General features: G+C 36.3%; 1 protein-coding gene across 2 annotated transcripts in view; it reads left to right on the forward strand.

Annotated features, from left to right (window-relative positions):
• The window catches only part of SERPINI1 (serpin family I member 1), an 80,079-nt gene extending 57,315 nt beyond the window's left edge, over positions 1 to 22,764 (forward strand). For both annotated transcript variants that reach the window (XM_074405622.1, XM_003924967.4), the window contains exons 5-9: positions 1,782 to 1,986; positions 8,822 to 8,919; positions 20,275 to 20,361; positions 21,749 to 21,838; positions 22,444 to 22,764. In XM_074405622.1, coding sequence (XP_074261723.1) covers positions 1,782 to 1,986; positions 8,822 to 8,919; positions 20,275 to 20,361; positions 21,749 to 21,838; positions 22,444 to 22,520 — 557 coding nt within the window. In that variant the 3' untranslated portion in view covers positions 22,521 to 22,764. The remainder of the gene's footprint in view (positions 1 to 1,781; positions 1,987 to 8,821; positions 8,920 to 20,274; positions 20,362 to 21,748; positions 21,839 to 22,443) is intronic.
• The last annotated feature ends 11 nt before the right edge of the window (positions 22,765 to 22,775 follow it).

Consider the following 22,775-nt stretch of genomic DNA (forward strand, 5'->3'; position numbering starts at 1 on the left):
TCTCTTCTTGTAGTATATCAACACATTTCCAAGAAAAACATAAAGTAATTGTTCATTACTCAAACTCCTTGTCAATATAATTTGGGCTACAATTCAGTTTCCTTGGCTCCATTTTAAAAACCCTCTAATTAGCTTCCGAATTAATATTATATCATTGATGGGTTCCAATGTATTTTTAAATTTGTAAGTTGATCACACCTGTAGAGTTGCTTTATTCATCTGAAAATACCTGACAGTGTGAGGATGTTCTCATTCACTCCAAAAAGTCATTTGCTTTAGGATGGGTCTTCGTGAACCATATGCTCCACCAAGCACTTGATTTGGGCTCTGTACCACTTTTAAAATTACATTCTTCTCATACAAGAATTTTAAAAAAATAATTTTAGACTTGTGTATGTATGGCCAAACATAATTGTTTATAGTTTATTTTATTGAAAGCCTATAATTTTTAGTATAATTTGATATCCTTAGCATAATTTTCTAAGATGTTTTATTGGACTCTTCAGAAGTTTAGGGTATTAGTCCTTCTTATCCACTACCTTGACTTGTAATAATTTGTTAGTCATAATCAGAAAGGTAATTTTTAGCCAAGTATATGTTATAACTAGTAGTTTTATTCTGTTTAAAAGCATATTACAGGACAGGTGCGATGGCTCATGCCTGTAATCCCAGTACTTTGGAGATGGAGGCAGGAGTATTGCTTGAAGGCAGGATTGAGTCTAGCTTGGGCAACACAACAAGACCCTGTCACTACAAAAAATTACATATGTTTTTAATTAACTAGGCATGATGGTACACACCTATAGTCCTAGCTACCCGGGAGGCTGAAGGAGGAAGATTGTTTGAGCCCATGAGTTTGAGGCTGTAATGAGCTATGATCCTGCTACTGCACTCCGACCTAGGTGGCAGAGCAAGATTCTGTCTCTACAACTATATATATAGGTTTTATATGTAGATAAAACTATATATACTATACATATAAATAGTTCATTTTGGCAATTTATACACATGTTTGTTAATTTGGCTAATTTGGCTAAATTCATAGAAAACAAAGCCAATTACCTCATTTACCTAATTACCTAACTTGTATATATCAATTTTCACAAATATAATAGCTAAATATTATACAATCTTTGATTTCATTTTAACTCTGCAAACTTTGCTTTAAAACTTGTAGTTTTTATGATAATAAAGGGCCAGGTATTAAATGGTCAAATTTTCCCTTCTTAAAAATCAGGTGAATATTGATCAATGTGCTTTACATCCAACTTAGAGCCAGGGTTTTATTTTTCTAACCAGGACTTTTCATTGTTTCTAATGCTACACTTTAGCTGTAGTGAATAATCTCATTTAAAAACAAAAAGCAAGTTTTGAATGCATGTTATTACAGATGTGAAATAATTCTGGGGATTCTAAAATAAAATATACGGGGCTATGAATTCATTTGAATTTTAGGACCTATGTTCAAATAAACCTGCTTTTTATCAGATGCCTTAATTTCTTTATATTTTATATACTATTTGGTAAGAAACATGTAACAGATTTAAACCTTTTTATTTTTATTTTCTCATTTTTTTAATATTTTATTTCAATAGTTTTGGGGGAACATGCCGTTTTCAGTTACTTGGAAAAATTCTTTAGTGGTGATTTCTGAGATTTTGGTGCACGTGTACCTGAGCAGTGTATGCTCTACCAAATAATGTGGTCTTTGATCCCTCACTCCCCAGCTTTTTTTTTAAAGCTTTGAAATGAGTCTTTTACAGCCTTTCTTTCCTTTTTAGGGGAATTTAGTGATGGCTCCAATGAAGCTGGTGGTATCTACCAAGTCCTAGAAATACCATATGAAGGAGATGAAATAAGCATGATGCTGGTGCTGTCCAGACAGGAAGTTCCTCTTGCTACTCTGGAGCCATTAGTCAAAGCACAACTGATTGAAGAATGGGCAAACTCTGTGAAGAAGCAAAAAGTAGAAGTGTACTTGCCCAGGTGAGCGGCTCCTGTGTTACCCCTTCCACAGCATGGACAATGGGCTATCAATGAAAATCTGACCCAGACAACTCTTGGAACTGCTTTCATTGTAATTCTTGTACTACTCTCCTCTTGTTCTTGTTCTTCTTCTCTTCCTTCTCCTTCCCTTTCTCCTTTTTCTTTGATTTTCCCTTTTTAGTATTCTTTCAGATTCATTTCTTTCATACTCATGTGGTCCTTCCTATAGACACATGCTCACTTATTGGTTCATTCAGTGCTATTCATCAAGACCTAGTCTCAGATATAATTCAATGTTCTTGTCTTTGTCTTAGAAAATTTATCTTTTTACTCTGAATATCATTTGCATTGACAGTCTTCTGTATTTCATTAATACTTAATCATTACGGATGATTTAATCCTTAAGGATGATTATAACTGAGGAGTAAACCATCTCTGACATAGCTAGAACTGCAAACAAGTCACTATGCTAGGTGCTGAGATGCAACCATAAATTAGCAGGAAGATGCAACTCTGCTCAAAATTCTCCCTGTGGTTGAAAGAATAAGATGTACACAATGCCTTTAATGTCCTGAATGCCATCCCCTTCTCAACCCCATTTCTGGTCATTTGCCACATCAAGCATGTTGTAGTGGGTTCTATCCATGTGCTTGTGGTTATGCCATATACATCATGCTATGTTCATGTCTCTGAGTCTCCATTTATGTTCTCGCATTTGCCTAAAATGCCCTCCTCATATTTCTTTCCCAAGGTAGTGTTACTTAGCCTTCAAGGTATACCTCTAGCACCAGTTCTTCTGTGAAGCCTCACATTAACTAACCTGGAGCAAGTGACCCTGACTTTTGCTTCACTTATACACCTTGCTGTTACTACTTGTTACCATCTCATAATAACATTATCTTTTTGTACAACTAGTTTTTTTAAGTTGTTCTAGGGTAGAGCCAGTTTTCTTTCTTATAAAAAGAACATAAGTGGCCAGGCGCGGTGGCTCAAGCTTGTAATCCCAGCACTTTGGGAGGCCGAGGAGGGTGGATCACGAGGTCGAGAGATCGAGACCATCCTGGTCAACATAGTGAAACCCCGTCTCTACTAAAAATACAAAAAATTAGCTGGGCATGGTGGCACGTGCCTGTAATCCCAGCTACTCAGGAGGCTGAGGCAGGAGAATTGCCTGAACCCAGGAGGCGGAGGTTGCGGTGAGCCGAGATCACGCCATTGCACTCCAGCCTGGGTAACAAGAGCGAAACTCTGTCTCAAAAAAAAAAAAAAAGAACATAAGTGTTTGCAAAATGAAACTGAACTGAAAATATGTATTCTATCCCTGAATACCTTAAAACTTAGTAGGAAAGCTAGGCCAGTAAACTGGTAGAACATGTTTATTAACATACTATGTAAATTTTACTCTAGAAAACAAGACATATCAATAAAACCAGATTAAATATATATGTATGTAGGTATTTGGAAGTACAGTTAAAACTCATTCCATATTAAGAAAATTGTTCAAATATGATTAAACTGTGGGCATTAAAGTGGTAAATAAGATATTAGTATTAAAGATGAATTACTAATAACTGATTAACTCATTCATATTTATTCTAATTTTAGGAATTATTTAAGGGTTCTCTTTTATGTAAATATCAATGTTTCTAAAAACTTAGCTGATAGTTTGCTTATGTTGGTGAAGGAGATCTATTTGGAACTGCAGAATTTTTGCCTGTAAAATTGTGTTTTATAATATATTCATAATATGTAATATTGTCATAATTATATAATAGGTCATCTTATATATTCATAATATATAACCATAAATAATATGTAGCCATATAGTTTCTTTTTTAAAACTTTTCAGTTCTAGGTTATATGTGCAGGATGTGCAGGTTTGTTACACAGGTAAACATGTGCCATGGTGGTTTGCTGCACCTATCAACTCATTACCTAAGTATTAAGCCTTGCATCCACTAGCTATTTATCCCAATGTGCTCCCTCCCCTCAACCCCCTGACAGGCCTCAGTGTGTGTTGCTCCCCTCCTTGTGTCCTTGCATTCTCATTGTTCAGCTCCCACTTATAAGTGAGAACATGCAGTGTTTGGTTTTCTGTTCCTGTGTTAGTTTGCTGAGGATAATAGCTCCCAGCTCCATCTATGTCCCTGCACATGACATAATCTCATTCCTTTTTATGGCTGCATAGTATTCCATGGTATATATGTACAATATTTTCTTTATCTGGTGTGTAATTGATGGGCATTTGGGTTGATTCCATGTCTTTGATATTGTGAATATTGCTCCAATGGACATATGTGTACTTGTATCTTTATAATAGAATGATTCTTTGGGTGTATACCCAGTAATGGGATTGCTGGGTCAAATGGTGTTTCTGGTTCTAGGTCTTTGAGAAATCTCCACCCTCTCTTCCACAATGGTTGAACTAATTTACATACCATCAACAGTGTAAAAGGGTTTCTATTTCTTCACAGCCTTGCCAACATCTGCTGTTTCTTGACCTTTTAATAATCACCATTCTGACTGGTGTGAGAGGGTATCTCACTGTGGTTTTGATTTGAATTTCTCTAATGATCAGTGATGTTGAGCTCTTTTTCATGTTTGTTGGTCACATAAATGTCTTATTTTGAGAAGTGTCTGTTCATGTCTTTTGCCTACTTTTTAATGGGATTTTTTTCTTGTAAATCTGTTTAATTTCCTTATAGATTCTGGATATTAGATCTTTATCAGATGGATTTATTAGATTGTAAAATTTTTCTCCCATTCTGTAGGTTGCCTGTTCACTCTGATGATAGTTTCTTTGGCTGTGCAGAAGTTCTGTAATTTAATAAAATCTCATTTGTTAAGTTTTGCTTTTGTTGCAGTTGCTTTTGATGTTTTTGTCATGAAATCTTTTCCTGTGTCCATGTCCTGAATAGTACTTCCTAGATTTTTTTTCTAGGGTTTTTATAGTTTTTAGTTTTACTCTTAAATCTTTAATCCATCTTGAGTTTTTTTAATAAGGTGTAAGTTTCAGTTTTCTGCATATGGCTATATTTAGTCACATATTTTCTTGTCTGCATATAAAAGTCAAGGCAATCACTACCCAAATAGTTGATTTTTTTTCTTTTTGGCTAAAATGCATAACTTTCTATGATAATACATATATGTAGAAATGTTCCATAAGTCTATTCTTAAGGAGAGGTAGTCAATAAATACCTACCAAATAAAGCCAAGAGCTTTTTTTATATATGATAAGTGACATTTATATACTAAATATGTAAACACTGTTCTTAATTCCAAAGAACAATTGACTTTTGAACATTAATAATTAAATTTAAATTACTATGTAAATTGGGTCTAAACTTATAAAACATTCAGTGCATGTTAACCCTCATCTAATGACCTTCCACAATTATTTTAGTATTTTTTCTTTCATTTTATGAAGAGTTTCTCTTGATTAAATGAAAATTTCAGTACAGTGTTAATGCTTCTCTTGTTAAATTCATGAATTAAGTGCAGTGGTTCCAAATGCTTCAATTCTGTGAGGATGCAAAGTTATTTAGGAGTATTTTAACAGAATTCTAAATGAATGCTTACTAAATATTATACATCCTAATTCAACCATATTTCACTAGAAAATGTCGCCTCCAGGTCTTTTCCACTGAGAAATTGAATGTGGCAGCAGAAGAAAATTAAATTTTCATTTTCTAAGAGATACTCTTCAATTATGAAATAGTTTGGCTCTCTTGCTCATATTAATGTCTGTACTAATCTAGGCACAGGAAATTATCATGTATCAATTTTTCCAGGAGTTATATTAATTCTCCCTGTACATGGCTAATGCATAGATAGAGAGGCTAAATAGCAAAATAAGATAACTCTGGACTCCCCTTTTAACAGACTGGGCTGTTTTCAAATACTTATATATTATATTAATCAATGTGAAACTCTCCACCTTCTCCATTTTACAGCATTAGGATCCGCTAAATGTTTGATGACAGTAATGATTTATGTGATCCAATTTTAGCAAAGGTAAACATGTCTTTAGTAGCTATATTCTATGTTTACTCAAGTGTCCGTTTTAATAGTTTACATAGTTTTATCACAGAGAGATATTACTCTGAAAATGCAGCTTGTATTTCTATAATTTGACCACATTCTTGTCCTGCTCGACAGGTACTTTTACTTTCTATTTTGCTAGAATTTATACAGACAGCTTTAAAATGCTGTCCTCGAAAAACCAAATACTGCGTTTTCTAACTCGTAAGTGTGAGCTAAACATTGAATGTTCATGGACATACAGATGGCAACGAGAGACGCTGGAGATGGCTAGTGGAGGGAGAGAGGAAAGCGAGCAAGGGTCAGAAAACTATTGGGTGCTGTTCTCACCATCTGGGTGACAGGGTCATTTGTATCCCAAACTTCAACAATAAGCAATATACCCACATAACAAACCTACACATGTACGCCTTGAATCTATAATAAAAGTTGAAATAATTAAAAATAATAATAAAATTAAATAAATGGCTGTCTTTGAGAGGTAAAGGGAGGTTATTTGCAGGGGAGGGTCATGTAGAAGAAGCAATTGCTTTTGCATTTTAGCAATTTTTTCCCCCTCACAGTAAGTTCTACAGAAATTAGATGCTGAATTGAAATTGTATTTTTATCCAAAATGTAAGAATCATTTCAAGAAAAGATAAGATTGCTATACCCATTACCAAATCCAATGAAATACCACAAGATTTATACATAGTTGTACATCTCTAAGATTTAACTACGGTGGCCAGATCCTTCCATTTATCCATGGTAGCAAAGATAGTTTGTTTCATGTATAAAATATTTATGCAAAATATCCAAAAAGCACTTAAAGATAAAATCTGGTACATAGTAAGCATTATGTAATTATTACCTATTATTAATATTATTGCTATTTGTTTAGTGTAAATTTTAAGTCCTGGTATTTACATTGTGTTACTCTTATAGGTAGCTTTATTTATACCTCTCTCTAAATTGAATTTTTTAAACCTGATTATCTTGAATTTTATCCTCTTCAGTGTGTATGCTTCCTTTTAAGTCTTTACTGATATAGCTTAGATATAAAAAGATTTTTCTAAAGTTAACATCAAATTTTAATACTTGGAAGCAGATGTACCTTGCTCTATGTAGTATCTGTCTACTCTGGCTTTTGTAGTTTCAGACTTGTCATTGTGATCAGAGTGTTGGAAATCAAAGGATGTGAAGTGGTTCTCTATTTTGTAACAGAAACTATCCTGATATTTTGAAATAATTGCCTATTAATAAAGCACTTTAGTTTCATGTTTGTAAAAGAAAACCAATACATAAGTCATGTGATTTTTTTTTTTTTTTTTTTAGATGAATCTCACTCTGTCGCCCAGGCTGGAGTGCAATGCATGATCTTGGCTCACTGCAACCTCCACCTCACAGGTTCAAAAGCCATTCTCCTGCCTCAGCCTCCCAAGTAGCTGGGATTACTGGCATGTGCCCCTACGCCAAGCTTTTTGTATTTTTAGTAGCAATGGGGTTTCGCCATATTGGCCAGGCTAGTCTCAAACTCCTGACCTCAGGTGATCCACCTGCCTCGGCCTCCCAAAGTGCTGGGATTACAGGCATGAACCACTGCGCCCAACCCTGATTTTGTTTTTTAACATGTGTGCTTTTCATTAGATTTTTCTACAAAGGGAATGATGGGATTTTTAATTGTTTATACATGTTATAATCTCCTACCTAGGATATATTTGTTATTTTCTAACACTTGCTCTGCAGGTCTTCAAATCTCTACCCCCCATATGCCTCTTCAACTTATTCAGGTAGAGAGTTCCAAATGCAGAAATTACATTGTATGCCTTTATTAAAACAGGCATCTCCTTTGGCTTTATAAAAGCAGTGTCATGGCTTTTAATTTTTATATTTCATGAAATGTAAAATCTGCTTTTAATGTTGTTTTATTTTCAAAAGTTGTTATTGGAATTATAGTGTTTAGTGATGGGGAGATTTGCTGTCAGAAAGACCTCTGTTCATATCCTTATTCTACCACCTATTTTCTGTGCGATTAGAGAAAGTTCCTTGTTGCTTGGCTCTTTTAAGCTTCAGTTTATCCTTCTGCAACCAGGAGATAATGACACTTATCTCACAGGGTTGTTTGAGAGCCTCATAGAAATGATTAAATAAGATATTATCCATAAAAGGATTTGCATAGTGCCTGAAACATAGTAAGCTCTCAATATATGGGAGATGATAATGATTATTTATATTAATATTAGTCTATATCAAGAGGAAAGAAATAACAAACAAATAGTTGCTATTTTTCAATAGTTTGATTTTAAAAAGTCAAGAAGTGGACAAGTGGAGATTATTTACTTCCTGTCTTCAACTTTGAACAAAGTCTTACAAACATCTAGATTTTATTTCACTTCAATTTTTGTGGTTTGTTCTTATGCTAGATATTGCAAATATTAGAATAAATAAGACAATAGATTTGACTAATTTACAGTTAAGGCATCAGGATTTAATATAACTACTTAATCAAATTGCACCAATTACTACTAGAATGCAAACTTACAACACCTTAACATCTATGGTAATGTGACATGTTATACATAACTACAATATAATAAATGGCATTCATGCTATCTACTTCTCATTGCATGCCCATCCTAAGATCTAACACCATGCTAGCACCATCCTAAGCGCTAACCTTATTTAATCATTCCATCAATACTATAAAACAGGTATTATCAGTGCCACTTTAAACATCCACATATATAGCATTTTATTCTTGTCCCAGGTAATAATAGGCTGTAACTAAGTATTTTTCTCCCTGTGTATTTTCCAGGTTCACAGTGGAACAGGAAATTGATTTAAAAGATGTTTTGAAGGCTCTTGGAATAACTGAAATTTTTATCAAAGATGCAAATTTGACAGGCCTGACTGGTAAGAAATAAACACAAATTTTTTTAAATGTTATTCCATAAGAGGTTTTTTAAAATAATGATGATGTTAAATCCTCTATTTAGTATGGTGTTCTGAGGTAAAATGTAGTTACCACTTGCTAAATAAATCTAGCATGAAATATATTTAACCTCTACAGGCAAAACTATAAATATAGTCATAATATTAAGTTTGTATTATCTGGTTCATGTCTTATCTTTGATAACAGATTATATACTCTGGGAGATCTGTCTTATACAACTTTGGATTCCCCATCCCATCTGACATAATGCCTTGTAGAGTAGATAATCAATAAATGTTTTGATTGACTATCTCAATACCTCCCATTGTAGTAAATCATGTAAGAAAGAAAGAAGAGAAGAGAAATGAGTGCCTGCTGTGGAGCTAGACCAAAGGTCCTTTTAAAAAATAAAGAATACCCTGTGAGATGGTATAAACATGTTCTAATCCTTTGATTAACAACAACAACAAAAAAAAAAAAAACAGTGGGCTGGCATGGTGGCTCATGCCTGTAATCCCAATCCCAGCACTTTAAGAGGCTTAAGTGAGTGGATCACCTGAGGTCAGGAGTTTAAGGCCAGCCTGGTCAACATGGTGAAACTCCGTCTCTACTAAAAATACAAAAAAATTAGCTGTGCATGGTGGCGGGTGCCTGTTATCCCAGCAAATCAGGATGCTGAGGCAGAAGAATCGCTTGAACCCAGGAGGCAGAGGTTGCAGTGATCCGAGATTGAGCCATTGCACTCCAACCTGGGTTAACAACAGTGAAACTCTGTCTCAAATATAAAAATAAAAAATAAATAAACAGTGTTTTAAAGAAGTACCTTCAAAGTATACCTGGCACATTGGAGTCTCTAGTAATTTATTTTAAATATTGCAAGAAAAAAATCCAGTTGAATTATTTGATTCAAATACCCTAATTTTTTCATAATAAAAAAACACAAAATATTAATAAAGCATCTATAATTTGTAAAATACTTTTAGAAGTATTTTTAAGTAGTTAACCCCATGAAATTTGCCCTCAGAAAAAGGCAAAAATGAGCTTAAGGCTGAGTAAATAAGTTATATAATGATGATTTTTATCATTTTCTTAGAAGAGAGAAAATAAAATACAATCTGTTTTCTGATGAGATAGATATATATTAAGATAAAAGAAACTCAATATGTAAGGCCTTTTTATATGCAAATTATTTAATTCAAATTTCCAAATAGCACTGAGAATGATAGAAGATTCCTTAGCTGTTCATCTGTTAAAGGAGAGAATTTAGTTTTCTTATCCTGAAGCAGCAGCCTATAGAAAATCAAGCTGACCGAACCATAGCTTCTACACATGGAGTGTGAGGGTCCATAGATTGAATTCAGGGAAGCCGATGCCCTCCAACCCTTCAAACTGCATATAAATATGTACACACAATGTATGTGCACATACACATGTAGGTGTGGGAGAGAGAAAGTTAGTGTGTTTGTTGGGGTGGGGTGGTCATACTAATAGCTTTTAAGAAATTCTCAAGGAGTCTGTGATCAAAAAAGCCTTTTCCTCCCAGATTTAGGATTGAGCATGTTGTTTTCTAAACAGCGCTCAGCTTCTAGCAATGAGTTGATACTAATATATTTGGTACAACTTCTAGCCCTTGTTCAGAGAGCTTACAGCCCTAAACACTAATAGAGCTTTTCTAAATGTCTACCATATAAATGTTCCTGTCCACATAAGAGAAATGAGTTTTCCCTGAGTAAAGGTTTTCATGGCTTGTATCCAAGCTCCTAGGGCTCTGCACTCTTCAATGGGGTTATCAAGAATGTAAGACTGGTAGAGATTCAAAAAATAATGTGGTATCTGCACCTGAGTCAGAAACATATTCATGGCTGAAGCTTTGCATAGTTTAACATTGTGATTCTCTCTTCTTTGGGAACTGCGAGAATCTGCCTCACTATACTGGCCAAATTCCAACTGGATAATTACATTCTGCTTTCTTAAGGTGGCTCTATTTTCAGTTTGATTAATGATTCCTCACTGTCTCACCCAAACATCTAAGCAGTTATTTCAAACAAATAGAATATCTGCTGCCTCTCAGTCCTGAGGGAGTAGCAGTGCAGTGACAAATCAATCATTGTGATCAGTGTAGCTTATAATTTCTAACATATTTGGAAGGTTTATAAGGTAATATTTAATTGCCTTTACTATACACAGAGACAATAGACCATAAATATGCCTTATGAATACAGATAGTTTGAAGATTTGAAATAACAGTAGAATCTTCCAGAGAATTAATACATTCTATATGCTAAGTATCTGTTTGTTTGATCAAAACCTCCATGAGAATCGAATCCTTCTCTCTGTCCTACCCACAGTTGCATTCCTGGTACCTTGTAAAGAACTAACATATAGTTGGCACACAGTAAATGTTCACTGAAGGGTAAAAAGGATGAGGGGAAGAAGACAAGAGGTTTCTTTGGACCCACATTACATACGGTCTAAGGACCACTTGTTCCCTTAAACATATATAAGAAATCCAGGATTTGCCATTCTCAAATACCGCCCCATCTAGGTTTTCAGGATCACTTGATGAAAGATCTAAAGCAAACTTCCCAGTCTTTCAGTGGGAATTTTTTGATTATTACATTATTAGTTACGCTGGAGTCTTGGCAACTCCTGCTTGCTATCCACCCTAACCAATATATCCTTACATTCCCCATGACATGCACACACCTATTAAGTTATGAATTATTCATTCAAAAACTATTGTTACAATTATAAAACTTGCCTCCTTATTTCCTCTAAATTCAATAGCATTTATCTCTTCATCATTTATTTGAGCACCATATGCTCTGCTTTGTAAAGTTGGTATCAATTTCTTTTTATTCTTTTTATTTTTTAAAATTTATTTAACTTTAAGTGCATACTATATCTGGCATTTCTCCCCATGTTATCCCTCCCCACCCTCCCCTCCCTCCCCACCCACCACTGTCTCTCCTCTTCCCCCCACAACTGCCTGCAATGTGTGATGCTCCTCTCCCTGAGTCCACCTTTTCTCATTGTTCAACACCCACCTATGAGTGAGAACATGCAGTGTTTGGCTTTCTGTTCTTGTGTCAGTTTGCTGAGAATGATGGTTTCCAGATTCATCCAAGTCCCCGCAAAGGACATGAACTCATCGTTTTTTATGGCTGCATAGTATTCCATGGTGTATATGTACCACATTTTCTTTGTCCAGTCTATCATTGATGGGCATTTGGGTTGGTTCCAGGTTTTTGCTATTGTACACAGGGCTGCAATGAACATACGTGTGCATGTGTCTTCATAGTAGAACAATTTATAGTTCTTTGGGTATATGTCCAATAATGGGAATGCTGGGTCAAATGGAATTTCTATTTCTAGGTCCTTGAGGAATCACCACACTGTCTTCCACAATGGTTGAACTAATTTACACTCCCACCAACAGTGTAAAAGTGTTCCTATTTCTCCACATCCTCTCTAGCATCTGTTGTCTCCCGATTTTTTAATGATCACCATTCTAACTGGCATGAGATGATATCTCAATGTGGTTTTGATTTGCATTTCTCTAATGACCAGTGATGATGAGCATTTTTTCATATTTTTTTTGCCTCATACATGTTTTCTATCATATGTCTAGATTTTTTCCTCTCCAAATAATATGATAACCTTGATAATTATGTCTGTGACTCTTAGTATCCTCCATGTATACCCAGGAAAAACATTCGCATGCATTTGGTTTCTACTTTCATGAGAATCTCATGGTGTTTAGGATATATGAAGGCTTACCTCAATATATTGTGGGTTTGGCTTCAAACCACTGCACTAAAGTGAATATTGCAGTAAAGTGAGTCACATGAATTTTTTGTTTCACAGTGCATATAAAAGTTACGTTTACACTATGCTGTAGCCTTTTAAAGGTACAAAGATATTATGTCTGAAAAAGTAAGGCATGTATCTTACTTAATGTAAAAATACTTTATTGATGAAAAATGCTAATGATCATCTGAGCCTTCAATGAATCATAAGGTTTTTGTTGGTGGAGAATCTTGCCTTGATATTGATGGTTTCTAATAGATGAGGGTGGTGTTTGCTGAAGGATGGAGTGGCTGTAGCAATTTCTTAAAGAAACCATAACAATGAAGTTTGCTGCATCCTGTACTCTTCTTTTCATTAAAGATTTCTTGTATTGTGCAATGCTGTTTGATAGCATTTTACCCACAGTACAACTTCTTTCAAAATTGGAATCAGTCTTCCCAAACCCTTCAACTGCTTTATCAACTAAATTTCTGAAATAGTTTAAGTCCTTTGTTGTCATTTCAACAATGTTCAGACATCTTCACTAGGGCTAGATCTCATCTCAAGAAACCACTTTATTCATCCATAAGAAGCAACTCCCCGTTCATTTAAATTTGACGATGAGATAGCAGCAATCCAGTCACATCTTCAGGGTTCACTTCTAATTCAAGTTCTCTTGCTGTTTCTACCACATCCACAGTTACCTCTTTCATTGAAATTTTGAACCTGTCAGTCATAGAAGTCAGAATCAACTTCTTCCAGACTCCTGATAATGTTGATATTTTGATCTCCTTCCATGAAACATCAGTGTTTTTAATGGCATCTAGAATGCTGAATTCTTTCCAGATTTTTCTTTGCCCAGATTTCAGATCTGGGCAAAGAAAGTAGGTTGTCTAAACTGTGGAATGCTACTGATGTCTGATGAGCAGAGGCCAGGGATTCTTCCTAACCTCTGCAATGCCCAGGAGAGCTCCTCCACAACAAAGGATTATCCAGCCCAAAATGTCAATAGTGAAAAGGCTGAGAAATCCTATACTGGAGAAAACATGTGGAAGCAGAGAAAAAAAAAATTAAAAGGCAGAATGGGAACATATTGGGTCAAAAGACAGAGGAGTCAAGCATATGAAATGGCTAAAAAAAAAAAAAAGGAAAGAAATAGAAGGGAAATGTAAAGGTAGGGAACAATATATGTGTGTATATAGGCTTTTAAATACCTAGAAAATTTTTGAACACTATCTTAGAAAGTGCTAACAGCAAGCTGTCTCTGAAATACGGGACAGAGGCTTTAAATGAAAGAGGAATTTTCATTTCATGTGACACTCTGTAGTGTTTGGAATTATACCTTGTATATGTATTGCTTTTTAATTAAAATTCTTACTGAAAAGTTAGGAAAAACTTTAAAAAAATCATTAATAGGCCAGGTGCAGTGGCTCATGCCTTAATTCCAGCACTTTAGGAGGCCTAGGCAGGGCAGTCCAGGAGTTCAAAACCAGCCTGGGCAACATAATGAGACCTTGTTTCTAAAAAAAAAAAAAAAAAAAAAAAAAGTAGAAATAATTAATTTGAAATCACCCAGAGAATGATTCAGTACTATTGTTATACTGTTGCTTTCTTAAATTATGTGATAAAGATTGTATCTTTCTTCAAAAATAGCATATGTGATTTAGCAGTGGGGAAAAAATAAAACCTGCTTTGCTTTCTCTTGCTTCTGGACAAGCAAAATGACGAGATCTTTTGCTAAGACCTCTCAAGTCCACTCTTTCATTTTTTATTCCATGGCATCCACTCTTATTTCAGACTCTCATTACTGCTGCCATAGACTATTTCAATAGCCTTCTAAACGGTTTCCAATCTCTCTCCAATCTAATCTGTTTTACCTACCACTGCCAAGATTAATCGCCTTAAAAACGCAGTCTCAGATCATTCCAGTTCCTGTTCAAAGCCGGCCTTCAGTCGGCTGTGCCTCATCCGCTGCTCAGCAGGGCACTGAGACCAGGATTCACTCTGGCTGATTCCATATACACAACTCCTGCCTCGGCAAATGAAGCACTCACTCTGTGTCTCACCTGTCCCCAGCTCTCTGCCCTTGTGAAGTCTCTTTTTTTATTTTTATTTTTTTTTTAAAGATGGGGTTTCACCATGATGGCCAAGCTGGTCTTGAACTCCTGACCTCAGGTGATCCACCCACCTCGGCCTCCCAAAGTGCTAGGATTACAGGCGTGAGCCACTGCGCCCGGCCGTGAAGTCTCTTCCACAAGAAAAATCTCCTGCACTGATCCTCAGCTTAAATATCCCCAATTTCATCAAGGCATCATGACTACCCCAACCAGAAGTAATCATTCATCTTAAATTTGTGATATCTTATGCTTTTCTTAATGGTATCTCATTTTATCTCATATTATTGTTATTTATGTGTCTAATATCCCTGCCAGAATTTAAACCCACCAAGATTGATTATTACACGTGTTTCCTATAGTGCCCAGAACTGTGCTTTCTGCTTAGTGCCCACTGAACAAGGAAGTGAATAAAATGAGATGCTCAGCATTTGTTGCATTTATTTTTTATCTCAATTCGGTGTCCATTACTTTCTTTGGTAAATTCCATCAAGATAAAACACAGTGAAGGCTCATATAATAAACATGGAATATAGAAACTGCTGAGAATCATTTTTTTCTCAGGCTCTATTTAAAATGCTCATCTACTTGCAGTGAGGATCCTGTTATAGAGAAGAACTATTTTTGTAATGGAAATGAATAAGTGTCAGCATTTGGATTAATAGATAATCCTCTTGGAAGGTGTAAGGGGAAGGAGAAAAGAGAGTGCTAAATCCTTCAGCATCAAGTACAAGCTTTAATGAAGGAGCCAATAAAATAAAGGAATTAAGAAGACACACCAACAGTCATATTCAGGTTAGACTCAAGTGCTGTCGATTTATGCTGGACCTATTTTTACCCCCAACCTTGTTTGTTCTCTTTCTCCTTGCACCTGTAAACCACAAGGCTCTATTTCTCTCTCATAGCCATAATTCCAATTCTTCTCCTACTTTCTTGCCTGGATTATTGCAAAAGCTAACAAACTTCGTCTTTCTGCCCCAGCTCTTTGCTTTTCTGATTCACCCTTCACAGCAGCTGCCACAGCTATCTTCTGAAATCAAAGCACTGTGTCCCATTACTTCTGGATAAGGTCCAGGCTCTCTGCCATCATCATCAAAGCTCTTGAAATTATGTCCTCTCCTACTCCCCAACCTCCTCATAGCTCAAGCTCCAACTGGCCCTTCAAGACATCCCCACTGGGGATGTAAAGCTTCTCTCACTTTACAAATAGCATCCTCTGCTTGTAATGCCCTTCTTGACTCCGACTTTTCACTCATACTAATTGTTCAGGAGCTAGCTGAAACGTCGCCACCTCAGAGAAGCTTGCCCTGACATTCTTCTTCCTTCCTAAATTGTTTACTTTTCCTTATCTGGAATCTGGTAGCACTTTCCACACACCTCTGTTAGCACATGTTTCATTTTCTCCTAGACTGTTGGTTTACATGCTTGTCTCTGATATCAAAGCTATTCAAAAGCATAGGCATCTTTTTGTCTCCAGAAAACAGAAGAGAATTTGGGGGGTGGGGGACAGGGTAGATACTGAGTGGGTTACTGCTGTGAGTAAATGTCACTGTACCCCACCTGGCTACAAGCATGGGCGGGGGGGGGGTTCCCTCATACTTCCTGCTCTCCTAACTCCACACAGCAGCCACACAGCCCTCCTCTGGGTCCTTAAAGATGTGGAGTTTGTATCTGCCTCTGCACTGGCTTTTCCCTCCATCTGAAATACTATCCCTTTATTTCTTCCAGTGGCCGGCTCCTTTGTATTCCTTCAGTCTCAGCTAAGATTTGCTCTCTCAGACCCAACTTTCTGAATAACTGATGTCAAGTAGCTCCTCTTTGCTGCTGACCAACATACCACCTTATCTTGTTAGCTTAGTTATACGTACTAGACTCTGAAATTGTAGTCATTTATTGATTTGCTTTTTTATTGTTCTTTTATATAATGTTTGTTTTCCCCTCATCAGGAAGGAACAGTTTAGTTCATCATAATATATCTAGTACATCAAGTGTCTGGCTCATAGTAGGTGCTGAGCACATGAATGAATGAATGACCAATAACTGAATATTTGTTGGTTCTGTCACAAAATTCATCCAGAAAAGCAAACAAAGAAACATTATTCCTGTCTTAAGAGAACTCAAATTCTAGGAAGTTTTATAAATTTCATGGGTGGGGCTGAAGCTAAAAATATTTTGGCAACTAAAGCACAGAGACACTTTTGGTATGCTAGGGTTCTGTTATGATACTCTCGTCATTTTGTTATTTTAAGCATGCCCTTGATGACGCAGAAATCTATTTAAATTGGCTGAGTTTAGGAACAGTGCCACAGAGGAAGTAGTGGCCTACACTTGCATGATGACCATCCTACAAGCATGATGTTAATGTCAGACACTCAGAGCCTTTTGTGCCTTGCACAATACCTCGTACGTAGAGGGTACTGAATAAATATTTACTAAGTGACTGAATGAATGCCTTTGTAGTCTTGCCCTGCTTTTTTCAGAAGAGTTTGAATTATTGCCCAGTTTTTCTCTGGGGGAACCTAGGGTTTACTGGCCCGGTTCCCATCTCATCCATTGTAAAAATCCTGGCCTCATGCTGCCTGGAGGAAGATGGAACCAGTCATTTGGCAGCAATGTCTGCTGTGGCCAGAAGGAGAAGGCTGCTTGGTGCCAGTGTGCAGATTTAAAAACAAAAAACAAAACGATTTGCCTTTGCTTGATTGAGAGAATAGCTAACTTTTCTCTAACCGACAAGACAGGTTCATCAGTGTAAATCTCCTTAATATCCCTTTGCATTCTGATTCAATTTATCAAATATCTGAGTGCATACCTGGTACCTCACAAGTGTGCAAGGTGTTGTGAATGAGATAAGTAGAACAGGCAACATCCAGCCTTGAAGAGTGTATGGCCTAGTAGGAAAGATGGTCTTGATTGTCTACTGCATGGGATGAGTGATTTTGGAGGGCAAGCTAAGGGGCCATGACATTGCCTGTATCTCTGCATGACCTGATCTACTTCTAAGGTTTTCTGGCTGTAAACACGTTTGCTTAGACCACTCTCTGCTTATATTTTATTTAATAAGTCTCGACTGCTTGAAGTTTGTCTCAAGAAAAAAAAGGCTTCATTTTCTTTTCTTTCCCTTTAGTATCTGTGATGTGATTTCTTTCTTTTTTTCTTTTTTTGTGAGATGGAGTCTCACTCTGCCACCCATGCTGGAATGCAATGGCACAATCTTGGCTCACTGCAACCTTCGCCTCCAGGTTCAAGCAATTCTCCTGCCTTGGCCTCCTGAGTAGCTGTTATTATAGGTGCATGCCACCACACGGGGCTAATTCTTATACTTTTAGTAGAGATGGAGTTTCACCCTGTGGGCCAGGCTGGTTTTGAACTCATGACCTTGTGATCCACCCCCCTCAGCTTCCCAAAATGCTGGGATTATAGGTGTGAGCCACCACACCTGGCCTTCTTGTTTGTCACATTTTCTTCTACTTATGTATCCAGTGGGATGGTGTTTTACTAAAGGTTGATTGTCCTGAGGTCTCATTTACATGTGCAGGCATTTGCTATCCCTCATGTAGCAGTTAATCATGATATGGGAATCCACATGTTGCATTCAATCTTTGTTTCGCTGTCTTTGAAATAAATATAGTAGCATCGGTCTGCTGCATCCTGTTCGCCTTACTCTTTTACTCAGATGTTTAAGTCTTTTAGCATGTATGTGGCCTTTGCACTTTTTCCCTCTCTGTTGCTGTTCTCAATTTTCTTGGAACATCTACTTTAGATTATTGTCATATGTTTTATTTATTATAAGAATAAACTTTAAAATTTTCTTGAGACAGAGTCTCACTGTGTGTGCCCAGGCTGGAGTGCAGTGGTGCGATCTTGGCTCACTGCAACCTCAACCTTCTCAGACTCAGATGATTCTCCCACCTCAGCCTCCTGAGTAGCTGAGACTACCACACCCAGCTAATTTTTATATATTTTTTTGTATACAAAAGTTGTATATATATGGGGTTTTGCCATGTTGCCCAAGCTGGTGTCCAGCTCCTGGGCTCAAGCGATTGGCCTGCCTTGGCCTCCCTTAGTGCTGAAACTACAGACATGAGCCACTATGCCCGGCCTATTACAAGAATAAACTTTATAGCCATAATTGTGAACAGAGTTGTGATTTCGGTATACATACATCAAATGACACTAAAAGACTTTGCATACCCAAAGTCTTACAAGATGAAATAGTTAACCACTTCCATTCAATAGTTCCTGAAATTCTGTCTATGATAGTATATTGTGTTAAAGACTAGAAAATTGAACATTACCAGGAAATTCCCTCCACTAGGGTTAGTTCATCCTTTAGGTCCAACTATATGCCAGAAGATAAGGTTACTAAGAAAAATGACACAATCCTTGCCTTAAGAAAGGGAAGCATCAGTGCAAATGTGACGTATTAGACAGGCTTCAACAGAATTAGTTTCTGGTTTCAACAGGAAAGAGTGGTCAGAGCTACTTTAGTCATTTAGGAATTAGGGGAGAACAGAAAAAACCCTCACAGAGCTAGAGGCAAAGCTTTTAAACTAGATGAGGTGCCTTACTGTACAACAAAAGTTGAGGGGGATCTAGGGAAACAAACATACAGAAATGACAAAGTGTGCTATATTGAGGCTGTTTCAGTTCAAATACTTTGAAGCACAGCAAATGAGGCAAAGAATGCTAACTGAGGGAAGCAAAGGCAGCCTTATGGAGGTCCTTATAGTTTACACTGAGCAGGAACGCAGGTTGTAATATACTGAAGGTGAGGTGAGAGGGAGAGCAAGCAGGAGAGGGGATAAAGTATTTTAAGTAGATTAGTGACATAATTTGATTTGTATTTTGATAAGATCATCCTGGAGGAAGCATTAATGTGAACCAGAGGCAGTCAGTCAGGAGAGCAGTTCTGTACTGCTGAGTCATGACACACTGTAACATCCATTGAAACCAATTCAAAAAGATGATTTGCATTTGTTGCTGAGTTTTAATTTTCTGATTTTTAAAGAACTTTATCTTCATGCTAACAGGTGAGCTTGGTCTATGATTTTCTTTCTTATATTGCCTTTTTTTTTTTCAATTTTTACAGTAAAGTAAGAATACCCACAGATTAGATAGCATTTATTTTCTTTCTAGTGCCTAGAACGATTTTACAACAGGGAATCCTATCTGTTCCTTGAAGACCTGGTTTAAGTCACCTGAAAAACCATTTAGGCTTGGAGTTTTTAATTTTGAGAATAGAGAAAGTTTTTGTATACTAATTCAATTACTTCAGTGGTTACTGGATTATTCAAATATTCTATTTTTTCCCTGACTCAATTTTATAATTTATACATTTCTATAAAATAGTGTAGCTAATGGCAAATCTCTTCATTTTCAATATTATTTTCCTATCTCTGATTTAAAAACATGTTTCTGATTCTCTTTTTGTAGATAACAAGGAGATTTTCCTTTCCAAAGCAATTCACAAGTCCTTCTTAGAGGTTAACGAAGAAGGCTCAGAAGCTGCCGCTGTCTCAGGTACTGTTTGCTAAAACCTTCTCCCCTCTTCTAGATTTGTATTTTTAGAGCGATCTTGGGTGGGGAGTCGGGTCATTTTCAAAACCAAGCCAAGAAATTCACTCTGCTCTAACTTAGAAGTCAAGCAAATGCTGAACCAGCCGGAATTTTCTAAATAGAATGTGAAGTGTGAATTCACCCCAGTGCCCCTTCACCGGTAACGCTCGTCTTCATTTTCTCTCTAATGAGAGACAAGAGGACGTTGGCAGCTCTATGAATATAGATTTTTTCTGCTGTGCTGCGTGTTTAAATATTTTAAGTACTTTTCTGCTATCCATTTACACGTTTTTCCTCATACCAAATTACTTGCTGAAGTTGATTCCTAATTTTTCAGCAACAAATTTTTGTTATTTTATTTTCACGGTTACATAGTAAGTGTATATATGTATGAAGAAAATGGAATATTTTTGATACAGACATATAACACATAATAATCACATCAGGGTAAATGGGGTATTCATCACCTCAAGCATTTATCATTTCTTTTTATTATAAACATTTCAATTATACTTTTCTACTTATTTTTAAATGTACAACGAATTGTTGCTGATTTGTAATCACTTTGATGTGCTATCAACTACTAGATCTTCATTCTATTTAACTATATTTTTGAACCCATTCACCCAACATGCCCCACCCCCCTGCTCCCGTCACTGTCACTGTTAGGATAGTATTTTCAGAAGGAAGTAAGAGCACGGTAGGCTCAGGCATCAAGACAGCTTGAAATCTTAATGTAATCTGGACTTTCTTTTGACAATTAACCACACTGCAGCAAGTATGTAACAATCATCTTATAATGAGGATCTCAGGGGAATTCAGTAGCCCAGTCGTGCGTCACCCCATTGCATCTCTCACTGTTAGAGTTTCCCTTTTATCACTGCCATCCTGACCACTTACTGGAACCTGGTGACTTGCTATGTAAAAATACCCACTTTACACAAAAGAAATAATGATTTGAAAATATAAAAAAACTGTCTTCAGTTTTTGTTTGGGGATTTCTCTTTATTCTTCCCTTTCCTTTTACTCAAAAGTCATTTTAGTAAAAACACACATATTTATGTGAAGCTGAGAATAAAAATTGCATAACAAGCAGAATAAATTGTCCTATTATTTTTAGTGGAGTAGCGGGAAGAGACTGTTTTGTTTGTGGTGTTTTTGTTGTTTTGTTTTTTTAGAAGATCAAGTATAAATGTTAACACCTATATAATTTTTCTCCAGTTAAGCATTTAAAATCTTGTTTCCTGTAAATTGTTGTCTTTGCGTTAGGTGGATAGACACAGCTAGTTTTGAGGAATTACTCATCAGTCTCTGCACATCCACATATAATTACTTTTTCTCTGCACTGTAGGAATGATTGCAATTAGTAGGATGGCTGTGCTGTATCCTCAAGTTATTGTCGACCACCCGTTTTTCTTTCTTATCAGAAACAGGAGAACTGGTAAGTTTATTATGAAAACAAAATTTTAGTAGCCCACAAAGAACCTCCTTTTTAAGTGGAGATTTTTTTTCTCAGTAATCATCCTGTAATTTCTTTTCACAATTTTGTTTATTCTTTTTTCTGAGATTGATCAACTGAATTATCAGATAATTTATAATGTGGAAAAAAAATTTTTTTAATGAAGATAAGGCTGGATGAGGTGGCTCAGCCTTTAATCTCAACACTTGGAGTTCAAGGCAGGAAAGATCACTTGAGGCCAGGACTTTGAACCCAGACTGGGTAGTGAGACCCCATTTCCACATAAATAAAAAGTTTAAAAAATTAGCCAGGCATGGTGGCACATGCCTGTTATCGTAGCTACTGGAGGTATTGGGGGTAGGAGGAATGCTTGAACTCAAGAGTTCAAGGTTATAGAGAGCTCTGATACAGCCACTGCACTCCAGCCTGGGCATCAGAGCAAGACCCTTTCTCAAGAAAGCAAAGACAGAAAGAAAGAAAGAGGAAAAGAGAAAGAAACATATTTTCATTAATTGTAAGGAAGAAGGAAGATAAATATTTCATTGTTTTGTTCACCCCCTCTTTTGTTTACTTCCAAACCAATACAGGTACAATTCTATTCATGGGACGAGTCATGCACCCTGAAACAATGAATGCAAGTGGACATGATTTTGAAGAACTTTAAGTTACTTTATGTGAATAACAAGGAAAACAGTAACTAAGCACATTATGTTTGCAACTAGTATATATTTAGGATTTGTGTTTGACAGTATATCTTAAAATAATATTTAAAATAGCTCCAGATGAAAACAATGTATATAAATTATAAGTCAATTTGTCAAGGAATGTTATCAGTATTAAGGTAATTGTCCTGTTATGTCATTGTGTATGTGTGTGTGCCATTGTTTAAAATAAAAGTACATACTGAACATGTGACTAG

Source organism: Saimiri boliviensis, chromosome 9, assembly GCF_048565385.1.
Source record: "Saimiri boliviensis isolate mSaiBol1 chromosome 9, mSaiBol1.pri, whole genome shotgun sequence".
Taxonomy (NCBI): Eukaryota; Metazoa; Chordata; class Mammalia; order Primates; family Cebidae; genus Saimiri; species Saimiri boliviensis.